Genomic DNA, 17,410 nt, shown 5'->3' on the forward strand with positions numbered 1-17,410 from the left:
ATCTGATTGGTTGCCATGGCCGAGGCTTTCTTCCCCTTACAGAGCATTATAGCTCAGCCGTATATATCTGTACAGGGAAGCTTCTCTCGGTTACACAGACTGTTGTCTCCTGACGACTGGAAATGTCATATTAATGGGAGCAAGAAGGTTGCCCACAGTAATGAGCGGGCCAGCGGCACCCTGAGCAGGGAGGAACCTTTCTGCTGCGGAACATTATTTGCGGGGCGAGTAGAAAGTGACGGACCCAACACCACAGACATGGAGGGCTCGGGTGTAGTGTCACTCCCTCAGCAGAAGAAGCCCATGGTGTGCGTGGAGTACCCGGGACTGGTGCAGGACGTGGGCAGGATGCTGCGGACCCTGGGCGGGGAGGAGGGGGTGTCCAGGGTGAGGCCCCCGGCGATTCAACATGCCCTGGTGGGGGGTGTTACTCTAATAACAGCCCCCCCATGCTGGTATCGAGTGTTATTAGTGTGATTGTCTTTAGTTAATGGACTGCAACTGGTATGATGTAGGCAGGGCATGCTGTCACTTGTAGTTCCACACTTAAAGTAGTTCATGTGGTATTTTGGCAGGTGTACGCTGACCCGGCAAAGAGGCTGGAGCTGTATTTCAGGCCTAAGGACCCTTACTGCCACCCAGTGTGTGCCAACCGCTTCCCCACCACAACCATGATCCTGCGGGTGAAGAAGAAAAGCCGCAAGAAAAAGCTGAGTGACCCCAATACGGGAGAGCCGGCTCCAGAGGGAACTATCAGCATGGAAATCCTGGGTGTAGTGGGCACAGTCTATAAGTTTCACGGTTTGTGGAGTTCCTAATTACATCCTGTATTATACTCCAGAGCTGCACTCACTATTCCGCTAGTGCAGTCACTGTGTACATACATTACTTATCCTGTACTGATCCTGAGTTACATCCTGTATTATACTCCAGAGCTGCACTCACTATTCTGCTGGTGCAGTCACTGTGTACATACATTACTTATCCTGTACTGATCCTGAGTTACATCCTGTATTATACTCCAGAGCTGCACTCACTATTCCGCTAGTGCAGTCACTGTGTACATACATTACTTATCCTGTACTGATCCTGAGTTACATCTTGTATTATACTCCAGAGCTGCACTCACTATTCCGCTGGTGCAGTCACTGTGTGTACATACATTACTTATCCTGTACTGATCCTGAGTTACATCCTGTATTATACTCCAGAGCTGCACTCACTATTCCGCTGGTGCAGTCACTGTGTGTACATACATTACTTATCCTGTACTGATCCTGAGTTACATCCTGTATTATACTCCAGAGCTGCACTCACTATTCTGCTGGTGCAGTCACTGTGTACATACATTACTTTTCCTGTACTGATCCTGAGTTACATCCTGTATTATACTCCAGAGCTGCACTCACTATTCTGCTGGTGCAGTCACTGTGTACATACATTACTTATCCTGTAGTGATCCTGAGTTACATCCTGTATTATACTCCAGAGCTGCACTCACTATTCTGCTGGTGCAGTCATTGTGTACATACATTACTTATCCTGTACTGATCCTGAGTTACATCCTGTATTATACTCCAGAGCTGCACTCACTATTCTGCTGGTGCAGTCACTGTGTACATACATTACTTATCCTGTACTGATCCTGAGTTACATCCTGTATTATACTCCAGAGCTGCACTCACTATTCTGCTGGTGCAGTCACTGTGTACATACATTACTTATCCTGTACTGATCCTGAGTTACATCTTGTATTATACTCCAGAGCTGCACTCACTATTCCGCTGGTGCAGTCACTGTGTGTACATACATTACTTATCCTGTACTGATCCTGAGTTACATCCTGTATTATACTCCAGAGCTGCACTCACTATTCTGCTGGTGCAGTCACTGTGTACATACATTACTTATCCTGTACTGATCCTGAGTTACATCCTGTATTATACTCCAGAGCTGCACTCACTATTCTGCTGGTGCAGTCACTGTGTACATACATTACTTATCCTGTACTGATCCTGAGTTACATCCTGTATTATACTCCAGAGCTGCACTCACTATTCTGCTGGTGCAGTCACTGTGTACATACATTACTTATCCTGTACTGATCCTGAGTTACATCTTGTATTATACTCCAGAGCTGCACTCACTATTCCGCTGGTGCAGTCACTGTGTGTACATACATTACTTATCCTGTACTGATCCTGAGTTACATCCTGTATTATACTCCAGAGCTGCACTCATGTTAATAGAAACAATCTACAAACTTGTTGGCAGACACACCCTGTAGCAGCTTAGAGGGGCCTCCACAATTTAGGGGTCAGGATGGGGAGCAGTTTTTTCTTGTGCCTCCTGCGCAAAATACAAACTCTGTGCAGACACTGAATAAGCAGAGAATGCTGGGAGATTTCAACTCTGAAGCCTGTAGTATTGTGAATGCCGAATAGGTGAAATGTGAAAGGTCACAAGCTCATGAATTCTTTGCTTCCTTTCAGGAATGTCAGATTTCCAGTATTTGACTTTCACTAGTGGATCGGACGGGTCTCAGACTTCCCTCTATGACAAAGTTTTACTAAAGAAGCCGGAGAAGGATGAATACTTCCACCAGGACATCCCCCTTCACATCCCTCCTCCCATCTTCTCTCGCCTAGACAACCCCGTGGACTATTACTATCGCCCTAACGTCAATCACAGGTACGGGGCGTGACCTGTGACCAATCGGGTAGAATACGGTCAGGCCATGTCCTTTAATTCGCCATCCAGTAGTCCAGAAATCCTGAGTCTCTGTTCCAAGATGTCTTTGCCCAGAATATTTAGGATCAGATAGAAAGCAATTTTGGGGTCATTCATACATAAGGTCGGGGTGCTGCAATTTATTCCTCCCCAGCTGCTGCAGAACTGCAACTCCCAAAATCCCTTGAGAGCCAGAGGCATGATGGGAATAGTAGTTTTGCCGTGGCCAGAGAGTTGCAGGTTGCAGACTACTCATTTTGCTAACCTGTCTCTAGTACATTAGGGTGGTGCCCTAAAGCCATGGCACCTACTGAGCAGTCCAGGAGGCCTGTCATATGTCACTGTCTCAACCAATCCGCTGCTGTGAAAAGTCACGTCATGCAGTCAGTGTCTGTATGTCACATGATCCTTTTCTTAGCTGCCGATTGGTTGAAAGGGGTCATGGGAGATACCATGTGATGCCACAGTGCCTGTGGGTGCCTTGTTTTCACCTCTACCCCTGTGTGGCACTTGGTAGGAGGTGTCTGGTGAATGCAGTTTCACTCCCCAGTATCACTATGTAAGGTTATCACATATAAACCCTTAAAGGGGTTGTCCTGCCATATATCTTGATGACCTATCGTTGGGATAGGTCATCAATATCTGATTGGCGGGGGTCTGACACCCGGCACCCCTGAATGAACAGGAAGCAGTGCAACCTCCTTAGCTGATCAGCAGGGATGCCAGGTGTCGAACCTCCGCCGATCAGATATTGATAACCCATCCTGACGATAGATCATCGATATATATGGCAGGACAACCCCTTTAACCCATCATGACATACTCATATGTCAGAGTGTTAAACGGAAGTATGGAGTCGCTCGTGTGCTAAGCTCATTCGCTGTATAATACACTATAGGCACCCACTGGCAGTGATTGGGAACAGAGTGAGCTCCAATCCTGGTTATTTAGCCCCTGAGATGCCTCTGTCTGGATCTTTGGAGTTAAACAGAGGCAGTCGCTGCTGACAGTGGAATCTCGAGCTGAGACAAAACTACAGCTCCCATCATGCCTTGTGAAGGCTCCCAGGCCTGTCATACTGAGCTGCCTGTGAAGCCGATCCTGAGGCACGGCTAGACAGGCAGCCTGTCAGAATCCCATAGACTGCAGTAATATTCTATCGCAGTCTATGGGACAAGATATTAGAAGATCACATGTACAAGTCTCCTAAGGGGACTAACAAATACAGTGATTAAAAAAAATTTGAAATGTCCCTTAATTTTACATTAGCAAAATAAGGGTGACTTGTAATTTTTTTTTGTGCACAGTGAATGCCGTAAACACAAAACCCCAAAGAAAGGTGGAATAGTATTTTTTATTTTTACTTTCAATTTTACCTTAGATTTTTTCCCCTATACCAGCTGTGGTAAATTAAATGGCTCCGTAAAATACTTGTCCTGCACAATATAAGTCCTCGTATGGTTATGTAAACTTGAAGTTTTTGTAAAGCTATGGCCGTTGGAAGGTTTGGTGGAAAAATGAAAATTGGGTCCGATCCCTAGGAGATTAAAGGGATATTTCCCTTTGAGGCCTCCTGCACATGACCGTTTTTTTTCCCCCCAATTACTGGCCGTTTTTTGCGTTCCGTATACAGTCCCATTCATTTCAGTGGTTCCGCAAAAAAACGGAATGTACTCCGTATGCATTCCGTTTCCGTTTTCGTTTTTCCGTTCCGTTTAAAGATAGAACATGTCCTATTATTGCCCGCAAATCACGTTCTGTGGCTCCATTCAAGTCAATGGGTCCGCAAAAAAACGGAACACATACGGAAATGCATCCGTATGTCTTCCGTTTCCGTTCCGTTTTTTGCGGAGCCATCTATTGAAAATGTTATGCTCAGCCCAATTTTATCTATGTAATTACTGTATACTGTATATGCCATACGGAAAAACGAAACGGAAACACAACGGAAACAAAAAACGGATCAGTGAAAAACGGACCGGGCTATACGGTCATGTGCAGGAGGCCTTTATAAAGTGATTGCTTATAGCTAGGGTATGTCCTTACTTTCTGATGGGGGGGGCTTCATCCTCCTGGACCTCCACAGATCCTGAGAATTAGAGTGTGGCTACATGGTGACATTTCAGTGGTGTAGCAATGCAAGATGCTGCGATGCCACAGTCGCAAAAAAAAAAAAGAATTCCGACTTGGATAGATTTTTTTTCAACTGTTGCAGTCGCAGCATGTCGCATTACACTACTTATGTATCGTGTAGTCGTACGCTGAAGCAGTTGCAGCGCTGCTCCGGCTCTGCTACCTCTTCATGTTCTTTCCTGCAGCACCCCATTTGCAGGGAAATGCAGTGAAGGTGCTGAATCAGTTCTTGCGGCCACGTTAACGACTGTAGGTGATTGGCTAGTATCAGCACATAGGAACTATTCACGAGGATATCTGTGGGAGAAGGTGACGTATGCGCTTCCTGAGCCTGATAATACGGTCAAGGCCGTCTGATAAAATCCTGCCTTCATTCCAGAAACCTGATGGATTCTAAAGGAACTTATCGGTCGCTGCAGCTGAGTCGTTCTCATCCATTCTGCCCGGCCTCCTTGCTGCGTGATCACGGCCTTCCCTATAATACCAGCCCTGACCCCCATGGTGTGATTACACGTCACCTGCTGTATGGGGCAAGTGCATTTTCCCCGTATGAGATCTTGCAGCTGCACCATCTGTTGGCCATGTTCAGTACTGCACAATTCCTATTTTATTTATTTTTTTCTTCAGGGACGGTTATCAGCCTCCGCATCTGTCCAGTGAGAATCTGATTGGGTTAAGCAGAGCCCGCAGGCCCCACAATGCCATATTTGTTAACTTTGAAGACGCAGAGGTGCCCTCCGAGCCTCACCCAGCTGCCGTCAAGAACTGGAAGAAGCTGTGTACCAATTCTGTGGACAAGAAAGTAGAGCAGGAGATGAGGAAGGTAGTTATCTGTTGTATGTTATGCATATATACACCACTTAAACATCTATGTGTATTTCAGCAAACTCTGGAACTCCAACTGTTGTGACACTACAACTCCCAGCATGCACACTGTCTTGGCTATTCTCGGAAACGGCCCATAGGAGTCAATGTAGTTTCACAACAGCAGGAGTGCCGCAGTTTGCAGACTCTTGATCTAGACTCTTAAAATATCCTTATGTTCTTTCTTCAGCTCTTTAACGATCGCCCCATTTGGTCCCGGAACGCAATTAAAGCCAATGTCAGCCTCCATCCAGACAAGCTCAAGTTGTTGCTGCCGTATTTTGCCTATTACATGGTCAGTATTGGCAATATATTTGGGTTTTCCTATTGAGTTTCCTGCATGATTCTTTAACCTGGAAGGTTTAGATAGAAACCTGACTGCAGCTCTGGATGTGACTGGAGGATGACATGATGTAACTGAAGATCATATACTCAATGTGATATGCGGATTGTACGACGTAATTACGTTTATTTTATTGATCCATATTCTCTTATATTTGTCCGCTTGTGCCAGTTTAGCTCCTTGGTTATGCAGAATCCATTTTTCACGTCTCGTGCACTGTGCCTTCATTTTGTGTTTGCTCCTCACTGTAGTTGACTGGGCCGTGGAGAAGTCTTTGGGTGCGGTTTGGCTATGACCCCAGGAAAAATCCAGAAGCTAAAATCTACCAAGTGCTTGATTTCCGGATACGCTGTGGAATGAAGTGCGGTAAGTGGTTGGGGTTGAGCGTGCTTTCTTACCACGTATATTGGCACCTAGCAGACTTTTACATCAGTCTTGCACTTAAGGGTAGACAGAGCTTTATATGCACGATAGAGGTGACAGCTGGTGACGTATCTAACCTCTTGTTCTCCCTCAAACAGGGTACAACCCAAACGAAATGCCAGTCAAAGCCAAGCGCAGCACTTACAATTACAGCTTGCCCATCACTTTGAAGAAGCCGGGTGAGTTGCTTAGGGTGCTGCAAATGTTATTTTTTTCAGTCCATCCCATTGAGTAGCTGTTAACCAAGTGCACCCCAAAAAGTGGCTGTTGTGATTGGATTTATAGTTTACAGACCCATAGATTGTACGTTCTTGCTTTTTAGCTCTTTTCCATTGTTGCACAGTCTGGAGGTAGTCTGAAATCCATCTCCTCTTTAGTAAGACACCCAAGGGTGCTGCTCTGTTTCTTTACCATGCATTACAGTATCTGTTGTGTATAAACACAATTTCCACAAGAAACCAATGAGTGTATAGCAGGGGCGGACTGGAAAGTTAAAGGGGTGCTGCAAAAAAAAAAGAGTAAAAGTGGCCCCGTGTTGTAGGCAGGTCCAAGTTGATAGGCAGGGCCAACACAAGTAGGCAGGGCCAGCAATACAATATTGTGGCACAAAATACCGCCCCAGCAGAAGCAAATATCACAGTGCAGCGCCAAATAATGTCCCACCAGCACAAACCACAGGGCCAGGCATATAAGAACTTGATGCTCCCAGCGTTAATGAACTCTGGGAGCGTCGGATCATTACTTACCTGGCTGGCAACTTTGAGGAGGGCTCAGGCAGCCCCCCAGGGCATCGGCCCACCTTGAAGTTTCCCTGTAGGGTCTATGACCAATCTGTCCCAGTGCATAGTCATGAACTGCATGGTTATTGCTCATCCACATGCTGCAAGAAAATAAAATCCACAATCCAGTCCACACACAGCTTGACCTGCTGTGCAGAATTGACATCTGCTGCCTGTCACTTTTTTACTGTGGATTACATCCTTGATTCATGCAGGATCAAACCCACAGTATTTACTCTATGAATTCCACATTAATATTTTGCTATTGTGGTATTCTGGCAGATGCGCAGCGAACTTTACTCTGGAGGAAAATCTACAACAGACCCGCCCCATGTGGATGTACTCTTAGAAACCTAGAATGTCACTTGCGGATAAAACCATAGTGGTCCATCCACTCCCATCTTGAGGAAGGGGGTTGTAACTTGACAATAAAAAACATGGAGCACAGATGCCCTGTGTATAGCCGATACCTTATATCCATCATACCCCTCGTCATACTTCTTGAATTGAACATGTAAACACGTTGTTTTTGTTTTTTTTCAGTGCCACAAGCAGTCAGCATGCAGGACCTGACCCATGGGCTGGGATCAATGGGCTCCAAAGACAATAAAATCCTTCCATCCAATAAGTACCGGCTGAAGGTGAGCACCGTGCGCCCTGGGTAATGCACAGCTCACTGCTGATGTAAAGGTTCTCCTCTAACCTGACATGCATGCCAAAGATTTTTGCAAGGGGAATAATATCTGCATTACAGGAAGTTTTTATAATTGTTAATTTTAGCGCTCGGCTATCTCCGGAGCCGCCATAGAAATGAATGGAGCGGTCACCCGCATGTGTGAACGGCCGCTCCGTATTTTTTTCCAGGGGAGCTGCAGGAGTGTACAGGGCCCCCGTTCTCGTGAACGGTGGGGGTCCACTGATCTTATAGTTATCCCTTATTCTGTGGATAGGGGATTACTTTAACTAACCAGAATATCCCTTTAATTCATAATCCATGCATCTGTGGGTCATCATGTATATAAAGGGGATGTCCAGGATTTTGCTGTTGAATGCCTGTCCTCAGGATAGGTCATCAATATCAGATTTCAGGGGTCTGACAACCTGCACCCCCACCAATCATCTGTTACCTTGTTGCTCTGGCATAGCTGATTAAGAGGGGAGCGGTGTTCAGACCCCCCCCCAATCTTATATTGATGGCCTTTTCTGTGGATACACCATCATAATCCAACTCCTAGACTACTGCTTTAAGAGACTTTTCAGGGGATTCTAGGTATTGATAACATATTTACAGGATTGATGATGAAATTAATGGGGATCCCACAGCCGGCACCAATCAGCTCTTCTCAGCAGCCATCCGACATGTCCACTACACAATGGACGGAGCTTTTCTGCTGCAGGCTCCGTCCACGTCTGTGAACAGCTGATCGGTGGGAGTGTCAGGGGCCCCACTGATGTGATATTTATGGCCTATCCTGCTGGACGTTTGGTAGCTACAGACAGATTTCTAAAAAGAATAGTCTGTCCAGTCATGTAGCGCAGCCATCTTTTATCTCTTTGAAATATTTAATTCTATATCTTATTTTTCCCTTTTCGTCTTACCGCAGGAGTCAGTTTACATTTTCCGGGAGACTAACTTGCCGCCGTACCGTCAGATGTTTTACCAGTTGTGTGATTTAAATGTGGACAGGTATGTTGGGACACTGGATGTGGTTAAAGGGGTTGTCTCATCTGAGACATTGGTGGCATATCACCAGGAGATGCCACCCATGTCAGATAGGTGTGGGCCTCAGAGGTGAAACCAGCACCTATCTCCAGAACAGGACCCCTGAAGAGAGTGGAGAGCAGTTCTCATTTCATTTCTGTGGGACTGCTGAGGATTGGCTATCTCCAGCAGGCCCATAGAAGTGAATGGATTGGTGGCAGCACTTGCACGCCGCATATGTGTGATGTGCTCTCCTTTTGGGGGCCCATTCTGATGATGGGTGCGGGTCCTTCCTCTGGAACCCGCACCTATCTGACATTGGTGGCATATCCTACTGACGTGCCACCATTGTCTCAGATGAGACAGCCCCTAGGTCTGTGAGAGGATGCATGAGAGGAGCAAGGAGAGATCCCACTTGATTACCCCAATTGCAATATTTATTTAGAAAAAAATCTGCCTTGAGTTTTTGCCTTGCCTCCTAGGAAGGTGTCCCGGAGGGATTGAGCTGCCATGTGTTTGACTTTCGTGCCTGGTGTTGAGCTTTTAGAACCGCTGTGTGAAGGGATTGAAATTTTTATTTATTTGGTTTGGTAATTTGGGCCATATCATTTATTACGTGGCCTTTCAGCACTCTTTTGGAGGTCGCCCATAATAGTCATATTATTGTCCATAGCCCAGTGTAGATTTAGAAATGCTTTTGGAATCCTCTGACCCTGAACGGTATGATATAGGCCATCGGACAGAGGAGTCAAGTCCGTCCTGGGAAAGGAGTCAAGTGGGGGTGGATGGTAAGTGTATCTCCTAGCTGTGGGATCAGATATTCTTCATGGGTCACGTAATGTTAAAGGGGTTGTCTCATCTCAGACAAAGCCCCCATTGTCTTATAGGTGTGGGTCCCACCGCTGGAACCCACACCTATATCGGGAACAGAGCCCTGCAAGGTGCTGGCTGGAGGACTCCGCTCTGGCCACCACCAAGCGCTCTCCCCATAGAAGTGAATGAGAGCACAACGTGCATGACCGGCCACCGCTCCCATTTAATTCTATGGGCCCAACGGAAAAAGCTGAGCCAGTGCTCGGCTGTTTTCGGCGGCCCCATAGAATATTAATGGAGGGTGGCTGCGCATGCGCAGTGTGCCCTCCACCACTTTGGGGGCTCCGTTCTCGATTCTAGGTGCGGGACCCAGCGGTAGGATCCACATCTATCAGACAATGGTGGCATATCCTAGCGATATGACCCCATCGTCTGTGATGAGACATCCCCTTTAACTTTTCCATAAAGTAAGAAAGGTAGATATTGGGGTTAGGGCTGAAACGATTACTCAATTGAATTGAATTTGATAAAAAAAAATCCTCGATGCTAATTTTTTGCATCGAGGATTCGTTTGTGTCATGTGACCATGGAGCGGGAGTGAAGCTCTTGCTACTACTCACCGCTCCGAGATCACCTGCCGGTCCGCGCTGCACTGTCCTCCTGACACATCGTCTGGACATAGTGCACGCATACATGCACTATGTCCTGACGCTGCGTGACGTCAAGACGACAGTGCAGCGTGTGGAGAAGACAGGAGTTGTGGAGCGGCACCCCTACAGGAGAGGTAAGTATTAAAGGGCTGCTGGAGACTAGGAGCGGAGATGGTGGCACTGGGGAAGCTGAGGGCCCGATGGCACAGAGGACTTATGGCATTGGGGCCTGATGGCACGGGGGCCTGATGGCACAGAGGATTGATTGCATGGGGGGAGCTGATGGCACTGGGGGACCGATGGCACATAGAGCTGATGGCACGGGGGAACATGAGAGAGTTGGGTTGTGTCACCTCACACATTGGTGACATATCGCAAGGATATTCCTCCAGTGTCTGGTAGGTGTAGGTCCTACCTCTGGCACCTCGCACCTATCTTGAAATGGGGCTCCCAAAGTGACCGAGAGAGCACCACACATGCACGTGTGCTGTCCATTCACTTTCATGGGAGTTCCGAAAATAGCTGAGAGAGCGCTTGCTCTGCCATTTCCAGCAGTCCCATCGAAGTGAGTGGAGCGGTTTCTGCACTTGCGCAGTGTGCTCTCTGTTCATTTCGATGGGCGCTAACGCACTCAGCTATTTTCCGAGCTCCCATGGAAGTGAATGGAGAGCACACTGCACTGTCCTTCACTTTGGGGGCCCCCTTCTGGAGCTTGGCTAATTCCAGCAGTCTCAATAGAAGTGACCGGAGCATTGGCGGTGCGTATACTGTGCGCTCTTCTTTCATGGAGAACAACGCCTTGCATGCGTAGTGCACTCTTCTCCATTTTGGGGACCCCACCGCTGGGACCTGCACCTATCTGCACCAATATGTGAGGTGAGAGAACCCCTTTAGGGGATACAAGGGGCAGTTTATTTCCAAGTCTTGCGGCAGGTCTTTGGTAGGATAGCTTGTAAGGAGACCTTGAGGAAGTCTCTCAGGGATCCCGATGAAGTGTAAATTGTTCCGTCTTTCACGGTTCTCTAGTTCATCTAGTTCTTCGGAAAGACCCCAAGTAGTACGAGCGCCATCTTGCATTGTGATAACCCAGTATTAATAGAAGTTTGAATCATTTCCAAGGGTGTAGGGAAGGGAGGGAGTAACATCTCTGAAACGTCTTGGACCGCTTCAATAGCCTGGTCTCTTCCTTAGTTAGATGGTGCTGGAGGACTGGAAGAAGGAGACAGATGAGGCGGAAGAATATCTTCTCCATGAAGAAGTTCCTAGTTTATTATTAAGATCAGGCTGAAGTGGACTGTGTCAGTAATTCAGCTAGAAGCCACTAGATGGCAGTGTTAAACTATGGGCAAGCACAGCCTTATAGTTAACTGAGAATAGTTCAAGATATAAACTCTGCCTTCTCCGCTCCAGAATTGGGATTGCTACTGTCTTCCCAGAACAGTGCCACACCTGTCCACAGGTTGTTTCTGGTTTTGCTACAAGTTATTTTGAAGTGGGGGGGGCTAAGCTGCAATACTGTGGCGCTGATCCTGCAAGTAAGCATATGAGTTTTTCAATCCTTGGACGACCCCTTTAGGCGCTTTTACTTAGACTTTTGTGGCCGTAGTTGTGGTATTGTGTGACTACTTGTAGAATAGTTGCTCTTGTTTATTCGGGTGCCCACACGTACTCAGCAGCACAGATGTTAACATGCCAGTAACAGGTACCTTACCAGAATATAACGTCATGAATATTCTACTGCAGCCTGCAGGAGATCATAAAGCGCAATGACTGCACCGAGAGCGAATGTTCTGAACGGGATGGCTGGTGTCTCCCCAAGACCAGCGACCTCCTCAGAGACTCCATGTCCCTTATGATCAAGCAGACCATCCGCTCCAAGAGACCAGGTGAGGTGCAATTGGACTTCAGGGGTGTTTACACCTTTCAGCATCAGTTTCATCTTTCAGATATAATTTACATAAGAAAATAAGTCACTTTATATACATTGCATACATCACACTTCCATCTTGTCCTAATCCTGAGTTACAGACAGAAATTCACCAGATCACTTCCTGGTGAGTGCTGCTCTGGAGTTTAATACAGTACAGGATAAGTAATGTATGTACACAGTTTTCCACCAGCAGAACAGTGAGTGCAGCTCTGGAGTATAATATAGGATGTAACTCAGGATCAGTACAGGATAAGTAATGTAATGTATGTACACCGTTTTCCACCAGCAGAATAGTGAGTGCAGCTCTGGAGTATAATATAGGTGGTAACTCAGGATCCGTTCAAAGTGAGAGCCTGTGTAGATGACTTGTATATAGAGAAGTTGTAGAGGTGTCTTATATCTAGTAATCCTATACATTATGTGTGACATTGTCCTTTATATTCTTCCTCCACATTTAGCTCTGTTCACCAGCCCCTCTGCCCCCAGCGACAGCAAGGAGCCACTCGCATACGAGTCTGGGGAAGAGGAGGAAGATGAAGAGGAGGAATTTCATCCTTCTGAAGGAAGCGAGAATGAGATGGAAACAGAACTGCTGGACTATGTTTGAGATGTCTCTCAGCACTGAGGGAGTCTCCGGCAGTGAATGTGTATATTTACAGGTATTTTGGTCAAGAATAGAGTTTTCCAAACTACTCCATGTGTGAGGTGAAGACGGACCCTGGGGATGGACGGAAAGTGTTAGATAAGAAGATAAAGCACAAATAATATGCAAACATTAGTTAAATGTTACTGTGGCAAAATGTATTGGTTCAATTTGGATCAATACTATACCAACATTCTGTTCTAGCAGGTTTTTGATTTGTAATGACCTTCATGCATATTTCATCAACTTTTTATATTTGTCTTAGAGAATTAATGTACAGAACTCGTTGAATGACTATGTAAATACATTACTTATACCCCAGAGCTGCACTCACTATTCTGCTGGTGGAGTCACTGTGTACATACATTACTTATCCTGTACTGATCCTGAGTTACATCCTGTATTATACTGCAGAGCAGCACTCACTATTCTGCTGGTGGAGTCACTGTGTACATACATTACTTATCCTGTACTGATCCTGAGTTACATCCTGTATTATACTCCAGAGCTGCACTCACTATTCTGCTGGTGGAGTCACTGTGTACATACATTACTTATCCTGTACTGATCCTGAGTTACATCCTGTATTATACTCCAGAGCTGCACTCACTATTCTGCTGGTGCAGTCACTGTGTACATACATTACTTATCCTGTACTGATCCTGAGTTACATCTAGTATTATACTCCAGAGCTGCACTCACTATTCTGCTGGTGAAGTCACTGTGTACATTACAGGATGTTACTCAGGATCAGTACAGTAATGTATGTACACAGTGACTGCACCAGCAGAACAGTGAGTGCAGCTCTGGAGTATAATACAGGATGTAACTCAGGATCAGTACAGGATAAGTAATGTATGTACTCAGTGACTGCACCAGCAGAACAGTGAGTGCAGCTCTGGAGTATAATACAGGATGTAACTCAGGATCAGTACAGGATAAGGCCTCTTTCACACGGCCGTTTTTTTTTCCCGTTTACTGGTTTTTCTTTGCGGTCCGTATACGGTCCGTATACGGAACCATTGATTTCAATGGGTCCGCAAAAAAAACGGAATGTGTTCCGTATGCATTCCGTTTCCGTTTTTCCGTTCCGTTTTAACATAGAACATGTCCTATATTTGGCCGCAAATCACGTTCCGTGGCTCCATTAAAGTCTATGGGTCCGCAAAAAAACGGAATGCATACGGAAGTGCATCCGTATGTCTTCCGTATCCGTTCCGTTTTTTGCGGATCCATCTATTGAAAATGTTATGCCCAGCCCAATTTTTGCTATGAAATTACTGTATACTGTATTTGCCATACGGAAAAACGGAACGGAAAAACGGAACGGAAACGGAAACACAACGGAAACAAAAAACGGAACAACGGATCCGTTTAAAACGGACCGCAAAACACTGAAAAAGCCATACGGTCGTGTGCAATAGGCCTAAGTAATGTATGTGCACAGTGACTCCACCAGCAGAATAGTGAGTGCAGCTCTGGAGTATAATACAGGATGTAAACATTACAGTATCGGGATTTCTTTTTTCTAGAGTGGCAGTGTTTGCTGGTGTATCCTCAGGATGGGTCATCAGTATCTGATCGGCGCCCACTTCATAGTAGACCCGGCACAGCGCTGTACCTGGTATTGGAGCTCGGTCGTATTCCAGCTGCTACTCCTTGTGACCAATGGATGTGATCTTACAGGTCTAGGAAGTGGCTGGTTGTTGGACCCCTCGATCAGATATTGATGACCTCTCCAGAGGATTAGTATCAGGATCGAATTCCCAGAAAACCCCTTTAATTCTGTGAACACTTTATTACCTTGAGATTTAAGAACCCAGAGAAATCCTTGCATTGACCGTTCTTGGGGAGACTGCTGGGCTCGTACGGTTAAACCTCCCTCCTGCCGGGTCCACATTTCTGTGTTTTTTCTGTATTGTTTCTAAATCTTCTGATAAAATAACTTAATAAATTGTCTAAGAACCTGTCTGATTTCAGTCAGTAGAGCTTATAATGTCATGTCCAGCTCCATGGGATCTGTATGTCACCTTATTAGTTCTGCTCGCTTTGACCTCCATGTTAAGGGGTTGTCTTAGTGCTGACATTTCGCAAATTATATATTCAATCTTCAGGAGGAGGTTCCTGGAGGATTTCGGGTTGGTTTGTATCATTGGGGCACATGTATGTTCTCGTATATGATTGCAGCGTGTCCATAGTACTGGGCACGTGTTGTTGTATCACCAAGGATTAGAGTTACACGTGTGTATTACCTGTACACATAGTATAGCTGTGCTGTGTATGTTCTGCAGTTCCCCCGTGCAGGCAGCAGAGGGCGCTCGTTAGTTTGCTCCATTGATTTTGATCGCTCCAGGCTATCTCTATAAATAAATCCCTATCTTTGCTCCATTCAGTGTCTATTGTTGCTTCTACCGGCAGCTTCTCTGTGTGAACAAACATTGGAAACGTCCCGGGGGCGAAGGCGGCTATTTTTACTCTTTCCAGCTCGTAAATCCAAAAAAGAAATGTTAGGGCTTAAAATGGAACAATCGATCATCATCTAATGAGCGTATGACAGTGAGAGCACGACAGTCCTGAGCGTGAGAGACCCTAGGACTGACCACAGCAGCCATGATAGTCCTGGGTGTGAGAGACCCTAGGACTGACCACAGCAGCCATGATAGTCCTGGGTGTGAGAGACCCTAGGACTGACCACAGCAGCCATGATAGTCCTGGGTGTGAGAGACCCTAGGACTGACCACAGCAGCCATGATAGTCCTGGGTGTGAGGGACCATAGGACTGACCACAGCAGCCATGATAGTCCTGGGTGTGAGGGACCATAGGACGGACCTTAGCAGCCATGATAGTCCTGAATGTGAGAGACCCTAGGACTGACCTCAGCAGCCATGATAGTCCGGAGTGTGAGAGACCCTAGGACTGACCTCAGCAGCCATGATAGTCCGGAGTGTGAGAGACCCTAGGACGGACCTCAGCAGCCATGATAGTCCTGGGTGTGAGAGACCCTAGGACTGACCACAGCAGCCATGATAGTCCTGGATGTGAGGGACCATAGGACTGACCACAGCAGCCATGATAGTCCTGGGTGTGAGGGACCATAGGACGGACCTTAGCAGCCATGATAGTCCTGAATGTGAGAGACCCTAGGACTTACCTCAGCAGCCATGATAGTCCGGAGTGTGAGAGACCCTAGGACGGACCTCAGCAGCCATGATAGTCCTGGGTGTGAGAGACCCTAGGACTGACCACAGCAGCCATGATAGTCCTGGATGTGAGGGACCATAGGACTGACCACAGCAGCCATGATAGTCCTGGGTGTGAGGGACCATAGGACGGACCTTAGCAGCCATGATAGTCCTGAATGTGAGAGACCCTAGGACTGACCTCAGCAGCCATGATAGTCCGGAGTGTGAGAGACCCTAGGACTGACCTCAGCAGCCATGATAGTCCGGAGTGTGAGAGACCCTAGGACTGACCACAGCAGCCATGATAGTCCTGGGTGTGAGGGACCATAGGACGGACCTCAGCAGCTATGATAGTCCTGAATGTGAGAGACCCTAGGACGGACCTCAGCGGCCATTATAGTCCTGGGTGTGAGAGATCCTAGGACTGACCTCAGCAGCTATGATAGTCCTGAATGTGGGAGATACTAGGACTGACCTCAGCGGCCATTATAGTCCTGGGTGTGAGAGATCCTAGGACTGACCTCAGCAGCAGGGGCGGACTGGGAACTTAAAGTGGCCCTGGAACACAGATTGGAAACGTCCCGGGGGCGAAGGCGGCTATTTTTACTCTTCTTTCCAGCTCGTTAATCCAAAAAAGAATTGTTAGGGCTTAAAATAGAAGAACAATCGATCATCATCTAATGAGCGTATGACAGTGAGCACGACAGTACTGAGCGTGAGAGACCCTAGGACTGACAGCAGCCATGATCGTCCTGGGTGTGAGAGACCCTAGGACTGACCACAGCAGCCATGATCGTCCTGGGTGTAGAGACCCTAGGACTGACAGCAGCCATGATAGTCCTGAGCGTGAAAGATCCTAGGACTGACAGCAGCCATGATAGTCCTGAGTATGAGAGATCCTAGGATGGACCTCAGCAGCCATGATAATCCTGAACGTGTAAGATACTAGGACGGACCTCAGCAGCCATGATAATCCTGAGCATGAAAGATCCGAGGACGGACCGCAGCAGCCATGATGGTCCTGAACCTGAGAGATCCTAGGATGGACCTCAGCAGCCATGATAATCCTGGGTGTAAAGGCCCTAGGACTGACAGCAGCCATGATAGTCCTGAACGTGAGAGATACTAGGACTGACCTCAGCAGCCATGATAGTTCTGAACGTGAGAGATCCTAGGACGGACCTCAGCAGCCATGATAGTCCTGAACGTGAGAGATA

The 17,410-nt window shown here is 46.9% G+C and overlaps 1 protein-coding gene across 2 annotated transcripts in view; it reads left to right on the forward strand.

Moving 5' to 3' along the window:
- The window catches only part of GTF3C5 (general transcription factor IIIC subunit 5), an 18,779-nt gene continuing 1,369 nt past the window's right edge, over positions 1–17,410 (forward strand). The window contains exons 1-11 of one of the 2 annotated variants that reach the window (XR_005780734.1): positions 1–387; positions 576–801; positions 2,493–2,691; positions 5,491–5,686; positions 5,918–6,022; positions 6,322–6,436; positions 6,592–6,672; positions 7,816–7,913; positions 8,877–8,959; positions 12,181–12,323; positions 12,826–13,026. Coding sequence is in view for 1 of the 2 variants with exons in the window: in XM_040442301.1 (XP_040298235.1) it covers positions 16–387; positions 576–801; positions 2,493–2,691; positions 5,491–5,686; positions 5,918–6,022; positions 6,322–6,436; positions 6,592–6,672; positions 7,816–7,913; positions 8,877–8,959; positions 12,181–12,323; positions 12,826–12,974 (1,767 nt within the window). In the remaining variant the exon portion in view is untranslated. Of the gene's footprint in view, positions 388–575; positions 802–2,492; positions 2,692–5,490; positions 5,687–5,917; positions 6,023–6,321; positions 6,437–6,591; positions 6,673–7,815; positions 7,914–8,876; positions 8,960–12,180; positions 12,324–12,825; positions 13,441–17,410 lie in introns of those variants that run through there. The other variant, XM_040442301.1, reaches the window with a different exon arrangement.

Source organism: Bufo bufo, chromosome 8 (genome assembly GCF_905171765.1).
Source record: "Bufo bufo chromosome 8, aBufBuf1.1, whole genome shotgun sequence".
In the NCBI taxonomy this organism is placed as follows: Eukaryota; Metazoa; Chordata; class Amphibia; order Anura; family Bufonidae; genus Bufo; species Bufo bufo.